This window comes from Fundulus heteroclitus, chromosome 14, assembly GCF_011125445.2.
Source record: "Fundulus heteroclitus isolate FHET01 chromosome 14, MU-UCD_Fhet_4.1, whole genome shotgun sequence".
NCBI lineage: Eukaryota > Metazoa > Chordata > Actinopteri > Cyprinodontiformes > Fundulidae > Fundulus > Fundulus heteroclitus.
Window position 1 is genome coordinate 3,023,289 of NC_046374.1, and position 18,409 is coordinate 3,041,697.

Here is an 18,409-nt window from a genome sequence, read left to right on the forward strand (position 1 = left end):
TTGCAGATTTCTGCCCAGGTCCCCCTTGAAAATGAGATCCAGATCTCAACGGGGTTTACCTGGTTAAATAAAGGAAATAAAAAAAATAAAAAATTTAAAAAGACATTGAGGTAAACCACAGCGAGGTCATCAACATCTTTAAAGACATGGCACCAAGGAGGATGCTGCTTTAAAGTAGTATACTTTAGTCTGTTCTGTTGGTGGTGTGACTTTTTTCCATTGAAAACTCACTTTTAGAGAATGTTACAAATAAAAGTCAAATTTCATTCAACATGCGTGTGTATTTTTTTGTATAATTAAGTGTCCCACGTGCGCTAAAAAGTGCCCCCCCGAGCACCTGCCCCCCAAAATGTCTGTGCACGCCACAGCCCACAACCATGTCTAGTATAATCATGCACTGAAATATTTTACACTAGACCGGGGGTCGGCAACCCGCGGCTCTAGAGCCGCATGCGGCTCTTTAGCGCCGCCCTGGTGGCTCCTTGGAGCTTTAAAATATTTGTTATGAAAAACTGAAAACAATGAGAGGGAAAATATATTTTCTATTTTAGTGTGGTTTCTGTAGCAGGGAAAACCCCGATATAAACATTCTCAACGTTTTCCAATGCTGTAAAATGTGTAGAATATATATTCAGTTTCAAAATATCTGTCGACGGAGATTTGCCTCATAAGCTGCGACAAACGTTTCTTGTAGTTCAGCGTTGCGCCAGTCGGATCACTGTTGTAAACAAGGCGGTGGGTGCGAGATGAGAGATGGATCCCAAAAGGAAAAAGAGAAAGATTGCAGAGGAGAACAGAGGATTCAACAGTTCTTGGACCGAATCATTTGCTTTCATTGCCAATGCGGAAGGGTTGCCTGCATGTTTTCTTTGTAGTGAGAAGTTGTCAAACATCAAAAAGAGTAATGTGGAAAGACATTTCCAGGGAAGGCATGCTGCATTTGCAGCTGAGTACCCAGCTGGGAGTGAGAGAGAAAAAACTGCTAGAGAAATTAGAGGACCGCAAGGATAGATTTAAAAAGTGGATTGCATCTCAAACTCCACTACTACTTCTAGTTTTGTTGCAACCCGGGAGATAATAAAGCGTGGAAAACGTTCACAGATGGCGAGTACATGAAGGATTCATTCATTAAAATATCAGAGCACCTCTTTTCTGACTTCAAAAACAAAACGGAGATAATACAGAAAATTAAAGACATGCCTCTGTCCGCAAAAACCGTGAAAGAAAGAGCCATTAAAATGGCAGGCAACGTCACCAATCAGCAAATCACGGACATAAATTCAGCTCCAGCATACTCAATTTCCTGTGATGAGTCGTGTGATGTGATCGATATAGAACAGGTAGCGCTGTTATGCAGGTATGTGAACTTTGATGGGCCGCAAGAAGAATTTATCGAATTAATCCCACTGAAAGGCCAAACACGGGGGAAGGACATATGTGAGGCTGTCCTGACGTGTTTAAATGACAAAGGAATGAACACAAACCACCTGATTTCAGTGGTTACAGATGGCGCACCCAGTATGAGAGGATCAGAAACGGGGTTTGTGACTTTACTACAGAAAGCGTTGGAGCGAAATCTGCTTGCTTTTCATTGCATTTTGCGCCAAGAAGCACTGTGTGCACAAACATTCCCACCGGAGTGTATGGAGGTAATGAACCTTGTCATCGAGATGTTGAACAAGATAATAGGGCTTGGGATCCGCGTTGCATTGTGGGACGTGGCGGCCATATTGATGGCAACGCAACGTTAAAATACCTCTGACATAACGTTGTTGAACGAAGAGACGTAGAAGTAGAATTGAGAAAGAATAGATAGAAAAAATATGTTAAAATCCCGAAAAGGATCTGAAATTTACCGGGACACATTAAATAGAGAAACCAGGGACCGGTATGTTGACTTGTTGCCACTGTTTTGCATATCAGACGTCTACCTTGTTTGTGGTGTGAGCGCCTATACTTCAGAACAGTTCCAAAGCTACAAATCCTTGGAGTCTAATGTGCAGTTCATGAATGGATGGGTTCAGGAGCTGCAGATCATAAAGCCAGCAAACAGTGGGAACACAGTAACTCGTACAAAGGTAAGCTGTGCTTACGAGCTCTGGCACCTGCTAGTTTAGTAGCTGCTAACCGTTAGTGCTAACAACCACTCACGCATGTAATGTACTTTTAACTAGCTGCTATGTGTTTCAAAGGTTTATTTAGTAACATTAACTGCCAACCCTCCCTAAACCCTCCGGGTTTCTCACGTATTTGAGCCTTTTCCCGCTGCCGTTTTAGTATTTATGTGCATGAATGTGGTGTCGCGGTTGAAGGAAAGAAACAATGTAGGCTATAAAATAAAACAGTGCATCTTTAACTTACCAGAATGAAAATGCAGGGAACACACTCTCATTGACATCGGGATACTGTGGAAAGTTATGATCGGTCGTCTTAAAGCCGCGATCCAAGCGAGCCGACGACTCTTTGTTATCTCTGACACTTGTTCTCCGTGGTTGCGCCTCCAGACAGGAAAGCGGTGGAAAGTTAACCCATTTTCTATGTTTTTCCCATGGCGATCATGTTGCGCTGTTACAGCCCACAACACAGCAACGGTTTACCATGGCTGAAATCAAGTTAAGGTAAAATTAATCAAATTAAAACACGCACTGCATGAAAAGTGAGATTTTCGTCCCCGTAAACTACCGCAGATCTCCCTAATTTTCGGCAGTTAACGACAATTTGCAACCCGTGCTTGTCGCCGTTTTCAGTGCCACAAATTGTCGGAACCGGACTCTGACGTATGTGGAGAGCGATCAGCTGCACTAATGGCCCTAATTAGCATATGAATGCAGCGAACCCGCGCGGCTGGCCAGGTCTGGCTTGAATAACCTACTCAGTATTGGCTGAAACCACTATTTTTAAATAAGTAAAATCGCTCCTGATTGGCAGCAAAACCACACGTGGCCAGGGCAGGCCAGAATGTTCTTACTCAAACTAGTAAAATCACTCGTGATTGGTTGGTTGGTTTTTTTATATATATATATATTTTTATTATGCTGTATATTCATGTTATCTTATGTAGGCTACTACACTATAATTAGGCTACCATCAAGGACATGAATGAATTTATACAGGAAATGAACATTTGCCAGGAAGATGTTTATGCAAAGAAAGAGCTTTATTAAAACACACACACACACACACACACAACTATATACAACGCGAGGATCTTCCCACACATGCGTATCCAAAAAACTACAACTCCGTGAACTGTCCGTGCGCCTCCTCGGGGTTGTAGGCAACTGCTGGCGGCGTTCTTTCCGAGGCAGGTCCGATGTGCAGACGCCTGCTGTGCATGGCTTTGTACTTCGGCGTCGCCTCTAACCGGGACTGCAGCTTCACACAGAGTTCAGAGAGATCCGGCCTACGAAATGACGGCGGTACAATCCATCCAGAGACCCCGCCAACGACGCCATCTTCCTCGTCAGACATGAGGTCGACGGTGGCGGACATCCAGAGTTCCACTTCCTCATCAGCTAGCACGCTCTGCCTCGATTCCTGCAGCTGTAAAAAACAAAACAATGAATCAGTATTATGCGATGGGATGCACTGCGTATGGACACAACACATCTATCAATGCACCTGAAAAATAGTCACCAAATAAAGTCTTACCCTCTTTCTTCTCGCTCGACTCCGAGCTGAATTCTTGGCAGCTTCCGCCCGCATTGAGTTCTCTGGCTGCGTATATCTGAAGCTCCTGCGTACCGTCTCGTAATACGTCTTACAGGCGGCTGGAAAACAAATAAATGAGAGTGGTATGAATAAAAACCAAACGCAAGTCACAGTAACATTAAAAACAAGAGAGAAACAGTAAAACAAGTCCCTTACACACAATGTCGTCTTTATCAATATAGTGTAAATCGAGGCTTGCAGTTATTGCTCCGAGCAGATAGGAGGTAACTGCCTCATTATGAGGCGTGCTTAGTCTGTGAAAACAAAATGTACAGTTATGATCGGTATCTATCCGTATCTATTTCCTTTTATCGCAGAATGAAAGCATATTCTTTAAATCTTACCCTTGCGCCGGTTCATAGCGCCTGCAATTTGTCTCCGAGTTGTGAAGACGGCGTACTGTAAATCACAAAAAATACACCCTTAGCTTTGGGTTATGGCTAGGCTACTTTTAGCTTAGCTAGCAGTCAAATATATTCTTACCGCAAGCTTTTGTGCATCCTTCTTCTCTTGATGGAGTTAGTCTCTCCAGCACAGTTCTTCGACTGCAGAGCCGCCATCTTGTCCTCTATGGACAGCAACCTGGAGTTTACCGAATTCTGCAGTTGAGTGAACCTCTCATTCATGTCGGCAGTATGTTGAGTAAGCTGACGAGACAGTCCACTGATAGCAATCAGCAGTTTCTTCTCGTCAGTCTGCGGACTGGCTGAAAGTTGTGGATCGCGTCCTAGAGGAGTTGAACGCGAGACGTTGTCCGGCATACCAGTAAAATCCAAACACAGTAAAGTCGTCTTCTTCTTCTTCTTCTTCTTCTTTTTCTTCTTCTTTAGGATTTAACGACAGCTTGCATCCATAGTTGTTGCATTACTGCCATCTATTGGATCCTAATATATATCCTTCAAATCCTTATGATCCCAGAATAAAAAAAAAACGAAAAATCTTTGTACATCCCTTTTCTATACTTAATAATGCAGATAATGAATCACTACAAATTTTATTTATATTTGTATCCTCCACCCATTCTAAAGCTAATAATATAGCACATAATTCTACCGCATATATACTAAAATAATTAGATGTTCTTTTTGAAATATTAATTTTTAATTCAGGAATCACTACAGCTACACTAGTTGCTTCATTTTTTGGATTTTTCGAACCATCAGTATAAATTTGCAAATAATCATTATATTTAATCTGTATTTGATTGTAAAATTCTTGGCAGATATATATTATATTTCTTGTCTTAATATTTAATAATGATCTATCTATATTAATATATTTCCATATCCATGTAGGTCTCAAAGGCCACAATACTGTTGGACTGAATTCTTTGTTATATACATTAAATGTTTTTGCTCTATCATCCCCAATCCATCCAAAACTATTACATTGACCCTTTCGTCTTTCCCAACAACTTTCTAATACTTTCATAACTGGATGATCTTCATTATGTCCTTTTAAATTTATCCAGTAATTAACCATTATCTGTTGCCTTCTGATACATAATGGCATTTCTCCTGATTCTATTTGTAAAGCACATACTGGAGTTGATTTAACTGCCCCTAAACAAATTCTCAATGCTCTAGCTTGAATAACGTAAACATTTTTTAACCTACTTAGCCGCTGAACCATATACCACACTCCCATAATCTATTCTTGACCTAATTAGTGACACATACACATTTTTATGCGATTCAAAACTTGCACCCCATGTTAACCCTGCTTTCATTTGAGCGTTTTAATGGAATACTGGGAAAGTTTAATCACAACAATAGGACAATTGAAGTCCAGATTATGAGGCAATTTCAGCAGAGCCAACAGCTTCATATGCCATGGACATGTGAATATGGTGCAGAATTTGCCAGTATTTTAGGAAGACAAATGGTTGGGACTTTGTCATGCAATGACACAGCTGATATGCTTTATGTGAAGCACAGTGTTTTGGTGTCAGCAGAACGAAAGCCAATAGAAGTTTGGGGCTTGCAGGGAACAGACACGTCATACCCAGCATAATTTCTGCCAGTTGAGCGCATTGCTGGGAGATGTGTAGTTAATACATCCTCTGTGCATTTAAGTAAGACCAAAAAAAAAGGTCACTGTAGTCATGCCACTATGCACAGTAGTTGAGCTCTAGGAGACTGTGATCTCTGCAGACCTCTCATTCTGATTCTAATGTTTGCATGGAATGCACATTTTACCTTGCTGATTCTGATTCACATTTTACCAACTGATTCTGATTAAAACAAATTTTTGAAATAAATTATTTTGTGTATTTTTTTTTACATAACATTTGCCATTGCTAATAGCATACACAGTAATCTAGCATACTTTAATTAAATAAATCAATTCAAGGTAAAATGTAAGAGTCTATATTTAGGTTATATAGAGCCTGATCTATTTGTACCAGAGATTTTCTTACCTTTTAGAGAAATGTCACTTGGGGTAAAACTCCCCCTGCAACCCTGATTTACATTTGTTTAGCTCACAGCATTTTCATTTACATGTTAAAGCCTCCCCTAGAATTAGGAGGAGGGGGGTCATGGGGGGACAACTCCCAAGGTAGGCCCACGTCAATTTCTGACAATTCACGGCAGTTTTCGGTGTTGCCTGCAAATTGCCGTGAACAGCTGTTAACCTGAACTTCCACGACAATCTACAGTGCTGCATAGTGACGAAAATCTCACTTTTCATGCAGTGACAGGTGAGAGAGGGAGTACAGTACGCGGTAGTCATAGGCAGTAGTCTGAGTAGCGGTGGCGGGGCATTCAATATGGCGGCCACACAAAGTAATACGTCATGACGCCCAAGCCCTATTGCCAAAGCATTAAACCACCGTCAGTTCCGTGCGCTGCTAGATGAAGTTGACAGCAAATATTCCAATCTCCTGCTGCACAACAAAGTCCGATGGCTGTCCAGGGGCGAAGTTTTACGCTTGTTGGTTTGTTTAGAACACGTAAACACATTCCTGAAAAGCAAAAGACCTGATCTACCCGCAACTGGAAGATACAGAGTGGCTGGAAAAACTGCACTTTATGGTGGATATGACAAGTCACCTAAACTCGCTGAATAAAAGTCTTCAGGGGCGTGGAAACACCGCACTCCAAATGCTCGAAGCTGTTCTGTCATTCGAGCGGAAGCTGAATGACAGAACACACCTCTGGAGATTGACCTGTCCTCGTTGAACAAATTCCCAGGAGTAAATCAAGCTGACCTTGAAATGGAAATGGCCGATATAGCTGACAAAGATTTATGGGTTTAACAAGTTCAAAAGTCTGACAGCCCAGCTTGAAGATGTCACTCGCCAGAAAGCCCAGCTTGCCCAAAACCACAAATGGAGCGAAATCGAAAGCCTCCCAACACCTGAGAAACTTGTGTTTGACACATGGAATGCTCTTCCTGCATTTGCATTTGGAGTTGTATCCATCTTTGGATCAACATACCCGTGCGAGCAGATATTCTCAAACGTGAACTACATCAAATCCAAATCCGGCTCACAGATGAGAGCTTGCAGTCCTGCGTGAAGATTAAAGTTACATCTTACATGCTTGATGTTGAGAAGCTGTCCAGTGATGTCCGAAAGCAGAAGTCACATTAAATGGGTAAGAACAAAAATCCAAAAACAAAATAGGCAAATATTTTGTTACAAAGTGGCTGATTTTATAGTGATTTCTGATTTTTTTTTGTCAGTATATATTTGGAATGACACGGAGATTTTGTTTCTCAGATCTGTGGATGGCCCGGCTGTATTGTGCGTGTCAAAAGAGGACGCTGCTGCATTTCACCCTTGCACTGACTTACCTGGCATTTGCACAAGAGACCAAAGAGAAAAGGATAGTGCACAGAAATTAAGTTAAAATGGTATTGCTTCATTTTATATACGTTACCTTTTTAAAGGGCTGCTGTTTTTATTGCACTCTGTTGCCCAAATAAGGGGGGGGGGGGGGGGTGTTGTTGTGTTAGTGAGGATTAAAGATAACTGCACTTTATTTTCATGGGGAGGTCTGAAGTTGTAGGAGGCCTATTGTGCATGTTCCATTGTTGTTTTTTCAAATCCTCAAAATAAAAATGACATGAAAAAACAGTTTCTTCATTATTCATCGATGGAATGAAATATAATGCATTAATATTGTTATGGAAGTTAAATTTAAAGCCTCATCATAGAGCAGTATAGTCAAGTGATGCTTTATTCTCTCCAGGATGAGCTGCAGAGAAAATAAAAATTAAACATGAATGCTCATTATGTATTTGTAGCCTACTTAGCCATTTGATAAGGAGGCTAACATAGCTAATATAGACACAGCCCATGTTGCCTTTATTATAAGGCTTATATCAGACGTTTGTGTTTATGCAGCTCCAGACAGATCTGTTTTGTTTGTTCGGTCCACTATGGCTCTTTAAACATTTTGGGTTGCTGGCCCCTGCAGTAGACCAACTAAAATTTCTCCTTTTGGATCTTTTCCACTGCACCAGTGACACACTGATCTAAATGACCATAAATAGGAATTACCACATAAACTAAATTTTACCAATAAAAGGAAACATCCTATTATTTCTGGGCTCCATGCTTCAATTTAGTCCAATTACAAATCCTGCAATTTTAACTAATCATGACGAGTCATTTGTAATAAAAGTGTTAAATGATCCATCTTATATCAGATGCTTATCAGTTCTAGATGTTCGTAGTGATCAGCAAGCAGAGCTCCTACAGCAGGGTGGGTGGCTCTTAAAAGAGCCTTTGTGTTTGTTGTTTTCCAGCCAGGTCTACTTGGCCTTGGTGGCCTTCTCGGTCTTCTTGGGCAGCAGCACCGCCTGGATGTTGGGCAGCACGCCGCCCTGAGCGATGGTCACTCCGCCCAGCAGCTTGTTGAGCTCCTCGTCGTTGCGCACGGCCAGCTGCAGGTGACGGGGGATGATGCGGGTCTTCTTGTTGTCGCGGGCAGCGTTTCCTGCCAGCTCCAGGATCTCAGCCGTCAGGTACTCCAGCACGGCGGCCAGGTAGACGGGCGCTCCGGCACCCACGCGCTCCCCGTAGTTGCCTTTACGCAGCAGCCTGTGGACACGGCCCACCGGGAACTGGAGGCCGGCTCTGGAAGAGCGGGTCTTGGCCTTAGCTCTGGCTTTTCCTCCGGTCTTTCCGCGTCCACTCATCTTATCTGGTGCTTCTATTTCATATAGGCTCCGCCCTTTAAGGCCGTCGCTAGTGGGTTTATCCCTTCGCGCGCGCGCGAGCACTGAAAACTTTAGTCCACGCCCACCTGCTGTGTGGGCCCCACTCCGGTCAGTATAAATAACGGTCAGACCGGACAATCGGCTCCCTTTTTTTCTTCAGCGAGCAATTGAAACAACAACATCAAGATGTCCACCATCCGTCTCTGCCGTTCCTGCCAGAACGGCTACATCATGGGGTTCGACCTCCATGGCGTGTGCGAGCGCTGCCTCGGTCCGCGGCATGCAGGCCTCGCCCTCACGCCCCAGTCGTCCTGCCCCTTCTGTGAGCTCCTCCCGCTGGAGGACAAACAGAGGAGGGTAGCTAGCTTCACAGCGGCGGCTGATGGAGTTTTTCCCGCAGCCGACAGCTACCCGCTGGACCAGGCCATAGCATTTTTCAATGCTGGGCGGGAATCGGACGATTCCCGCTTCGAAAATGATGGCAACAGCCCCGCTGCCGCTTCTCAGCCGGGGAGCATGGATGAGGAGGAGGAGCAGCTGGGCGGATGCTCAGCTGCTCCTGGCCTCCCGCCATCGACCATCACCCCGCTCCCGGCCGTTGGCGCGCTCCTCTTGGAGCTGCCAGCAATGATCCAGAGGGCCGCGGACCGTAAAGGTCTGGCTGTGCCGCGACCCCAAACCCCGCCACGATCGGACGATCTAGCGGGACGGTTCGGTTCGGCTCACGTCCGCCGCCCAGATCCGATCTGGCCGCAGTATCCTGCGGTGATGGCGTACTTCGCCGGCTCAGCTGCTGAGCCCGCCAAGCTAAAGGCGCCGGTGACGACTTACGCGCCTTTAACAAGGGTGGAGGGTTTCACCGAACGGTGCTTCCCTCCTGTCCCTCCTCTAGAGGCCAGCCTCGCCTCCGTGTTTGGGGCCAAGACAAACAGGCTCGCTGGACAGCGACCTGTTCCCCCCGCTAAGCACGACCAGCTGACCGTGGGGTTTTCTGACCGGTCCCACCAGTGTGCCTCCCAGCTGGCCGCGGCGACTAATAACATCGCCCTCCTGGCCTTCGACTTGTCGAAGACGGCAGGAGAGCTGGATCTGCCGGACGAGGCAAAGAACCGGCTCTGCAGCTCCGCTGATGCCATCCTGAACCTCTGCGCGGCTTCAGCTGTCTGCTCTGCCCGCATCGCTGCCTGGCAGACGATGATTCAGCGGAACATCTGGCTCCACCAGTTCTCCTCCATCCCGGAGGATCTGAAAAAAGAGATGCTGGGGAGCCCTATCAGCCAGGATGCCCTGTTCGGGCCTCATTTTAAGTCGGCGCTGGAAAAGCTCCAGAAGACCGCCGAAGAATCGGAGACGCTTCGGGACCTGGTGCGGCCTCGCTCCGGCACCCGCGTCCCTCACTCCTCTGGTGGTTGGCGGGATCGCCGTAACCAGCGACAGGAGTTCAGGCGCTCCACGGCTCCTGGATTCTCCCGCTCCGCTCCTCCAGCAGCCTCCGCCTCCTCCCGGCACCAGCAGCCCTTCCCAGCGCGGCAGCCTGCGGCCCAGAGAGGCCGTCACCAGCCGAGAGGACAGAGGAGACAGCCCAAGAAATGACTTCTTGGGGGGAATGTGTGTGATTTTGGTGTTGTTAAATGTTCTGTAATAAAACACGAACTTCACTCTGAGGGCAAAATCCAAGCAGATTCCAGCCTTGCAGTGAGATCGGACGATCCCACAGCGGCTTCACACACATTCTCCACCCACGGTGAGCCGGTAGCCTCTAAACTTTCGTTTCAGACGCTCCGTTGCCTCACGAGTCCTGAGCGGAGTGTCCCTCCCACTCCAGCCGAGACAATCCCTGAGCGGCCCGAGCCCAGAGAAACTCTCTGCGGTCAGCCTAGGCTCACTGATGCTGCTGCTGCTCCTCTTCCTCACTCCTCACACCGTGGGAGCGGAGGAAAAGCAGCACAGCGGCAGCCAGCTGGTAAACGACGTTTTACCCACGCTGACGTCCCTGGTGGTGTAACGTCAGGTGGAACCGCTCTTTTAGAGCAACATGTTCCCAGAGAACCTCCCTGCGCTCAGCCAGAGCCCACCGGGTTCTCTGCTGATGCCTCCTTCTCTCCTCCTCACTCATCGCGCAGTAGGAGCGGAGCAGAGACCTCGCTGTCATCACAGCAGCCGGCTGTGAAGCGACGTGTTATCCACACCTCCTCACAGCCCGGCCCTGCTGCCCCTCAGAACCCTGAGGCGGGCCTGCAGGTTAAAGCCGTGGTTCGGGTTGATCCACAGCCCTTTCTGCTCGGGCCCCCCATGGGTTCCCCCCGGAGAATCTCCGAGGAGGACGGCGGCAGGGGCCCTAGCCTGGCTCGTAGCCACGAGCGCCACGGCGCAGCAGATCAATGCGCGCCCGCTCTCAGAGCGCTGCTCAGAGTGGCGGCGCGTATGTTCCCTGGACAGGTGGATGGACAGACTGATCAGCAGAGGCTACACGCTGCAGTTCCTGTCTCACCCTCCACGGTTCACAGGCATCGTGGAGACGGTTCTGGCCTCTCCAGAGCAGAGCGCTGCTCTCCTGTCGGAACTGCGGGAACTCCTGGAAAAAGACGTCATTTCCAGGGTTCCCCACGGGGAGGAAAACACGGGGTTCTACTCCCGTTATTTCCTGGTCCCGAAAAGAACGGGAGGAATGAGACCCATTCTCGATCTGTCCCTGTTCAACAAGACGATCGTGGAGAGACGGTTCCACATGCTGACAATCAGACAGCTGCTGGAGAACGTTCACCAGAACGACTGGTTCACCTCCATAGATCTGAAGGACGCATACTTCCATGTTCCCATCATCCCGAAACACAGGAAGTATCTGCGCTTCTCCTTCCAGGGGATTCCCTATCAGTACAACCGCCTGCCGTTCGGTTACTCTCTGGCCCCACGCACGTTCTCCAAATGCGTGAAAACGGCGCTGCAGCCGCTGCGCTCCGCAGGAATGAGAATCCTCTTTTATCTGGACGATCTGCTCTTGCTGGCTCGATCCAGAGAGGAAGCGGCGGTGCAGACCAGAGCTCTGGCCACACACCTGACAGAACTGGGCTTCTCCATAAACTGGGAGAAAAGTTCTGTTCTCCCGTCCCAGCTGATAGTTTATCTGGGCGTGGAGCTAAACTCGGCCACCATGAGAGCCCGACTCTCACAGCCCAGAGCAGACGCGCTGTCCGCGCTGCTCCGCCGGGTCAGACCTCACAGCACAGTGACAGCTCTGACCGTCATGCGGCTGCTGGGGATGATGTCAGCGGCCCACGTGGTGGTTCCGCTGGGTCTGCTTCACATGAGGCGCCTGCAGAGATGGTTCACGCGCCTGCGCATAGACCCTGTGCGCCACAAGAGGCGGATGATTGCAGTCCCTCCGTCAGTGGCAGCCGACCTGGCCCACTGGGGAAACCCGCCCACTCTGTCAGAGGGAGTTCCCCTCAGCAGACCTACGTCACACGTCCCGGTGTTCACAGACGCGTCGCTGTCGGGCTGGGGAGGGACGTGTCTGTCCCAGGTAGTGGGAGACAAGTGGCCAGACCACACGTCTCTCCACATAAACGTGCTGGAGCTCCTCACGGTGCTGAAGGTGACTCAGCATTTCGCTCCCCTGCTGCGGGATCAGCATGTTCTGATCCACACCGACAACAGGGTCGCAGCGGCGTACATAAACCGGCAAGGCGGCGTGCGCTCAGCTCAGCTGCTGAACGTGGCCAGACGGCTGCTGTGCTGGGCACGCACCAACCTGCTCTCCATCAGAGCAGTTTACATCCCCGGTGTCCTGAACAGAGGAGCGGACATCATGTCCAGAGGGGGTCCTCGTCACGGAGACTGGACCCTCCATCACGACCTGATCTCTCAGATCTGGAGCAGGTTCGGCAGGCCAGCAGTGGACCTGTTCTCCACACGAGAGAACGCACAGTGTCAGCTGTGGTTCTCCCTGAGCCCGAAGGAGGATCCTCCTCTAGGAGTGGACGCCTTCGCTCATCCGTGGCCACAGACACTCCTTTACGCCTTCCCTCCGGTTCCGCTGATACCGCGGCTCCTGGACCGGGTTCGCGGCGAACAGCATCGGGTGATTCTCATAGCCCCCGAGCGCACAGGAGCTCCGTGGTTCCCCATCCTGCAGCAGTTGCTGTCAGGCCGCCCGTGGCAGCTGCCGTGGAGGGAGGATGCGCTCCTCCAGGCAGGAGGAGCGATCAGGAGCTACCCGGAAATAGGCCAGCGTCTCTGGGCCTGGCCGCTGAGCGGGAACGCTTAGAGAGGCTCGGTCTTCCGCAAGAAGTCGTGCGCACCATTCAGGGCGCACGGGCCGCCTCTACAACAGCGCTATATGCGTCAAAATGGAAAGCTTTTGAGCGCTGGTGTGCGGAGAAAGGCGTGGACCCCATTTCATGTCCTCTAGCCTGCATATTGACGTTTCTCCAGCTGCTCATGGACAGGAATTTAGCCCTCAGCACAATTAAGACTTATACTGCGGCTATTTCCTCTTGTCATGAAGGTTTTGGTGACAGAACTGTCTTTAACCATCCTCTGACAAAGCGCTTCCTGAGAGGTGTACGCAGACACAGACCCGTGTCACGTCCTCTGGTTCCTCAGTGGGATTTAGCGCTGGTTTTGCGCGCTTTGGTTAAAGCGCCTTTTGAGCCTTTAGATCAGGCTCCAATGAAACTGCTGTCATTGAAAACAGCTCTGCTGTTAGCGCTGACGTCTGCAAAGAGAGTGAGCGATCTGTCCGCCCTCTCTGTTGCTCCTTCCTGTCTCAGCGTACAGGGGGACGGCAGCTCAGCTGTGCTGCGTCCTAATCCTGCGTTCACACCCAAGAGCATCACAAGCTCTTTCAGATCGAGGGTGATAACTTTGAATGGCTTCTATCCTCCTCCTCACAGCTCTGAGGAGGAAGCCACGCGCCATCTCCTCTGTCCCGTGCGCGCGCTCTCGTGTTACGTGGCGCGCACGGCTGCACTGCGCCGCACAGAGCGCCTGTTTGTGCATTACAGAGAGAATTCTGCAGGACAGCCTTTATCTGCGCAGCGCCTCTCACACTGGCTGTGTGAGGCTATTTCTCAGGCTTATGTTTCCTCTGGGTTGGAGCCTCCAGAGAAGCTCAGAGCTCACTCCACCAGAGGGATCTCCTCCTCCACAGCGCTGCATGGAGGAATGACAGTGGAAGACATCTGCACGGCAGCTTCCTGGTCATCTCCGTGCTCATTTATCAGGTTTTACCTGCGCGATGTCTCAGCTTTCTCCATGACTCATTCTGTTCTCAGAGTTCTGACAGAATGATCATTACGCTCATCTGGACAACCTCCTCCCACCTCAGTGGGAAAGGTTTATTCTCCAGTCCCATTTGGCGACCTCTGCTGTTTGCTGTTGATCTTCTCTCTCTGTTACCAGAGATGATGAAGACAGAAATGAGCAGGCATGTTTATGTTGCAGCATTATGGTTCAGCTGCTAATTGTTTCCTGCCCCTCTCAGGGGTTGTTCACCTGCTCCGTTCATTGTTAGACGGTTACAGTTTGTAACTTGTCCTCTTCGTCATTGGCAGCAGGTTTGGTTTCAACCTCTGCCCAGACCTCTGCGCTGTGGTGTGCACCACTACAGAGAGGATGACATCTTAATGACTGAAGAGTGTTATCTCTGCGAGCCTTTGGCTAGTTCTACGCAGCGTTAATGTTACAGTTCATAACCTTCGTTATCACTGTTCACAGACTCTGGTCTGTCATTCAGCCTCCATCCTGAACAGAGAGGTTCCTCCTCTCGGTGGTTCAGCTGCGCATTGCGCTTCTGAGTGCGTAATTACGCACACTGGAGGCTGAGGTGAAGTTCCTTGTGAGAACATGTGGTTTAGGCTTGTGGTTCGGTTGGACCCAGTGAGGCATGGACCACATCCTGCTTCGCCTTTAAACCCACTAGCGACGGCCTTAAAGGGCGGAGCCTATATGAAATAGAACGTTGGTTACGTACTGTAACCCAAGATTCTATGAATATAGGCGTAGCCCTTTAAGTTCTGGGCCTCACTGGTTCCTGAATGGCTGAAGAAAAATAGCTATTTGGGAGCCGATTGTCCGGTCTGACCGTTATTTATACTGACCGGAGTGGGGCCCACACAGCAGGTGGGCGTGGACTAAAGTTTTCAGTGCTCGCGCGCGCGCGAAGGGATAAACCCACTAGCGACGGCCTTAAAGGGCTACGCCTATATTCATAGAATCTTGGGTTACAGTACGTAACCAACGTTTCTAGCGTTTAGTCTAGAAAATGAGCCGCCAGGAGCCCAAAGCTGGTTTATATGTCGGCGGAGAGCGGCGCGCTGCTGCCGCCGACCAACCAGAGGAGCTTCCAGCAGAGCGGGACAGAGAGGCGCACTTTTTGAACGCGCCTTCCTCCAATCAGCAGCGCACCTTCAGCCGGGAGCCGACTCCTCTGGGCGGCGCTGAGCTCCAGGAGGAGCCGCTGACCAACCAGGACCCGGAGCTCTGCGCCAGCGTCACCGCTGGACGCCCAGAGCCGCAGTTTAAGAGGAGCGGAGCCTCGTGTGGCTGTGACATTTTCTCCTGATCAGAGAAGCAGCGACATGGCCAGAACCAAGCAGACCGCCCGTAAATCCACCGGAGGCAAAGCCCCCAGGAAGCAGCTGGCCACCAAGGCGGCCAGGAAGAGCGCCCCGGCCACCGGCGGCGTGAAGAAGCCTCACCGCTACAGGCCCGGTACCGTGGCTCTCAGAGAGATCCGCCGCTACCAGAAGTCCACGGAGCTGCTGATCCGCAAGCTGCCCTTCCAGCGGCTGGTCCGGGAGATCGCTCAGGACTTCAAGACCGACCTGCGCTTCCAGAGCTCGGCCGTCATGGCGCTGCAGGAGGCCAGCGAGGCTTACCTGGTGGGTCTCTTCGAGGACACCAACCTGTGCGCCATCCACGCCAAGAGGGTCACCATCATGCCCAAAGACATCCAGCTGGCCCGCCGCATCCGCGGAGAGAGAGCTTAGAGGCCGCAGGCAGCTCCACCACACAAAGGCTCTTTTTAAGAGCCACCGACTCCTTCATCTGAGAGCTTTGTCCTCATTTATTACAATCAAAACCCGTTTTATGAATAAAATGCTGATTTCTATTTAATCAGTGAAAGCAGATTCAGGATTGTAGGAATATTTTTTTTTTTTTTTACAGATATCTTAATAAAAAAGGATTCTCAAACTGTCATAGGCAGAGCTACATATAGGATTGATAGTTCAGTAATCTGTAACATAATCATGACCCACCCCAGTGATTTAAGTAGAAAAAGTGCTGGTACGCCCCTAAATGTCATACAACTGTGGGACAGACACATGGGTGATATTTTTATACAAATCAATGGTTTTATCATACAGAAATGACAAGAATAAGCCAGTTCTAAATCAAATCCTGACAGCTCACTTAATATTAACTTTCAAAGTAGATATTATACGTCATATGTTACACAGAAAGTGTAGTTAAGACCTTGAAAAAAAAACTACATTTATCCCATTAAAAAGTGTTACTTAACATTAAATAATCCTTTATTTATTCCATGATGGAGAAATTTATAGAATTAAAGCAACAGGCAAGTGCACACAACTCAAACAAAATTACACAAGGATTGAAAGGTATAGTATAAGAGGTGGATTAGGAAAAAGAAACACTATGAGCAGCACAATTTAACTCCAAGGAATATTTACAAAGCCATACAGGTGTGAAATGTATAGAGACATAATTTAAAAAGTACTTTACAAATTATATCAAGCCTGAGCCATATCATCATTTTCAGAAAGTCAGTAATCTAATGTATTTTTACCTCTGTTATGTTATAGGCAGAGCAAGGCAAATTTGTTTATATAGCATAATTCATACACAAGGCAATTCAAATTGATTCGCAATTCCAAAAAATTACAAGAAACAGATTAAATAATAAATCAATAAAACAAATATAATTTAAAATTTATATTACAAGTTATATATTTGTTTTATTGATTTATTGTTTAATCATGAATAGCATGAATTATAAACAAATTTGCCTTGCTCTGCCTGTAACATTTTGTGTTAAGTGTGAAGTAAATACAGAATGATATACATATAAGTTAGAGACTTACAATATTATTATTTCCCTTAGCTGATTCCGCGAGAGCTGAGGAGATCACCAGGAGTCTGGCAGGAATAATAGTAAAGGACCTGCAACCTCTCTCCGTTGTTCAATATTAGGGCTTTCAGGAATTTGTGAAGACTCTTGATTCAAGGTATAAAATTCCAAGCCGGAAATCTTTAATAGAGGGGAAACTGCCGGCTCTTTATGAAGACTGCTCTTCCAAGGTTAGAAAAGCATTAGGTGAAGTGGATAATGTTGTACTGACAACTGACATGTGGACATCAAGAGCCACAGAGGGTTATTTAACAGTCATATCCCACATTATAAACGAGCACTAGCAAATGGAAGCATATGTAATCGAAACAACTTCTTTCCCCGGACAACACACAGCTGAGAATATTTGTTCCCAACTCACAAGAATTGCGGAAGAAAGGACAAGATTGTGGCAGTAGTCACAGATAATGGGCCAACATGGTTGCTGCTGTGCGCAGGTTGGGCACATTTTCCATGTTTTTCTCACACCTTGAACTTGGTGGTAAAAGACTCACTCACAGCTGTCCCGGGATTAGTTGAGATCCAAAAGAAATCCAGTGCAATTGTTTCCTTCTTTCACCACAGCACCACCGCTGCATCCAAGCTGAAGGAAATTCAAAAGCAGCAGAAATTTCCTGAGCAAAAACTGCTTCAATCAGTTGAGACCAGATGAAACTCTGTTTTTTACATGTGGGAGAGGCTGTCTGAGCAAAAAGATGCAGTTACCACGGTTCTCTGCCTACTTGGCAAAACGTCTCTTTGCTAGAGTCAGGAAGAATGGTCTGAAATCAGTCTCTCTCTTAATGCACTAAGACCATTTGAGAAGGTAACTAAAGAAATATCCGCTGAAAAACACGTTTCCATTTCGAAAGTGGTACCCTTGGCTTCTGAGCAAGAAGGCAGTAAGCTAGCTGCTGAGTTGTCAGCTCAATGTCACCGCAGTTTCAGGGCCACGGAAACATTTTATGGTCACGCCCCCAGCACTTACTTGGACATCAGATTCAAAAACCTGGCTTTCCGTGACTCGTCAAATGTTGAGCCTGTAAAAGCTCGACTTGTCACAGAAATGCAATCAATAAGTCAGACCTGAGCAGCACCTCCTTCAACTCCCACAAGCTCTGCCACCAGCTCCAGCTCCTGCAACTTCTACATGTGCAGCAAAAGGTGGGATATGGGCAGAATTTAATTCTGAAGTCCTTTTGTCTTAGCTCCATCGAAAGTCAGGCACTGATGCGCTAATTGAAATGCGCAGATACACTGAAGAAAAGCCCATCCCAAGGGATCAGGATCCACTACGTTGGTGGAAAAACATCAACATTCCCCTGTCTGAGCAAACTTGCAAAGCGACATTTAGGAGTTGTTGCAACCTCTGTTCCAGCTGAGAGGATTTTTTCG

General features: G+C 47.9%; 2 protein-coding genes and 1 long non-coding RNA gene across 3 annotated transcripts; 1 reads left to right on the forward strand and 2 right to left on the reverse strand.

Annotated features, from left to right (window-relative positions):
• Positions 1–3,436: 3,436 nt before the first annotated feature.
• Positions 3,437–4,661, reverse strand: LOC118565631. Its single transcript, XR_004932481.1, has 4 exons — positions 4,056–4,661; positions 3,868–3,965; positions 3,652–3,770; positions 3,437–3,543 (listed from the first exon to the last, which is right to left on the reverse strand). It is a non-coding gene; the product is annotated as an uncharacterized LOC118565631 (long non-coding RNA).
• A 3,768-nt stretch (positions 4,662–8,429) lies between these two features.
• LOC118565628 (histone H2A-like) lies at positions 8,430–8,865 on the reverse strand. Its single transcript, XM_036146059.1, has one exon. The coding sequence runs from the start codon at positions 8,857–8,859 to the stop codon at positions 8,473–8,475; it is 387 nt and encodes a 128-aa protein (XP_036001952.1). The 5' UTR covers positions 8,860–8,865; the 3' UTR covers positions 8,430–8,472.
• A 6,530-nt stretch (positions 8,866–15,395) lies between these two features.
• Positions 15,396–15,895, forward strand: LOC118565627 (histone H3). Its single transcript, XM_036146058.1, has one exon. The coding sequence runs from the start codon at positions 15,462–15,464 to the stop codon at positions 15,870–15,872; it is 411 nt and encodes a 136-aa protein (XP_036001951.1). The 5' UTR covers positions 15,396–15,461; the 3' UTR covers positions 15,873–15,895.
• Positions 15,896–18,409: the final 2,514 nt, after the last annotated feature.

Coding starts and splice junctions, on each gene's coding strand:
- LOC118565627 (XM_036146058.1), top strand. CDS start 15,462: ATGGCCAGAACCAAGCAGACCGCCCGTAAATCCACCGGAGGCAAAGCC.
- LOC118565628 (XM_036146059.1), bottom strand. CDS start 8,859: ATGAGTGGACGCGGAAAGACCGGAGGAAAAGCCAGAGCTAAGGCCAAG.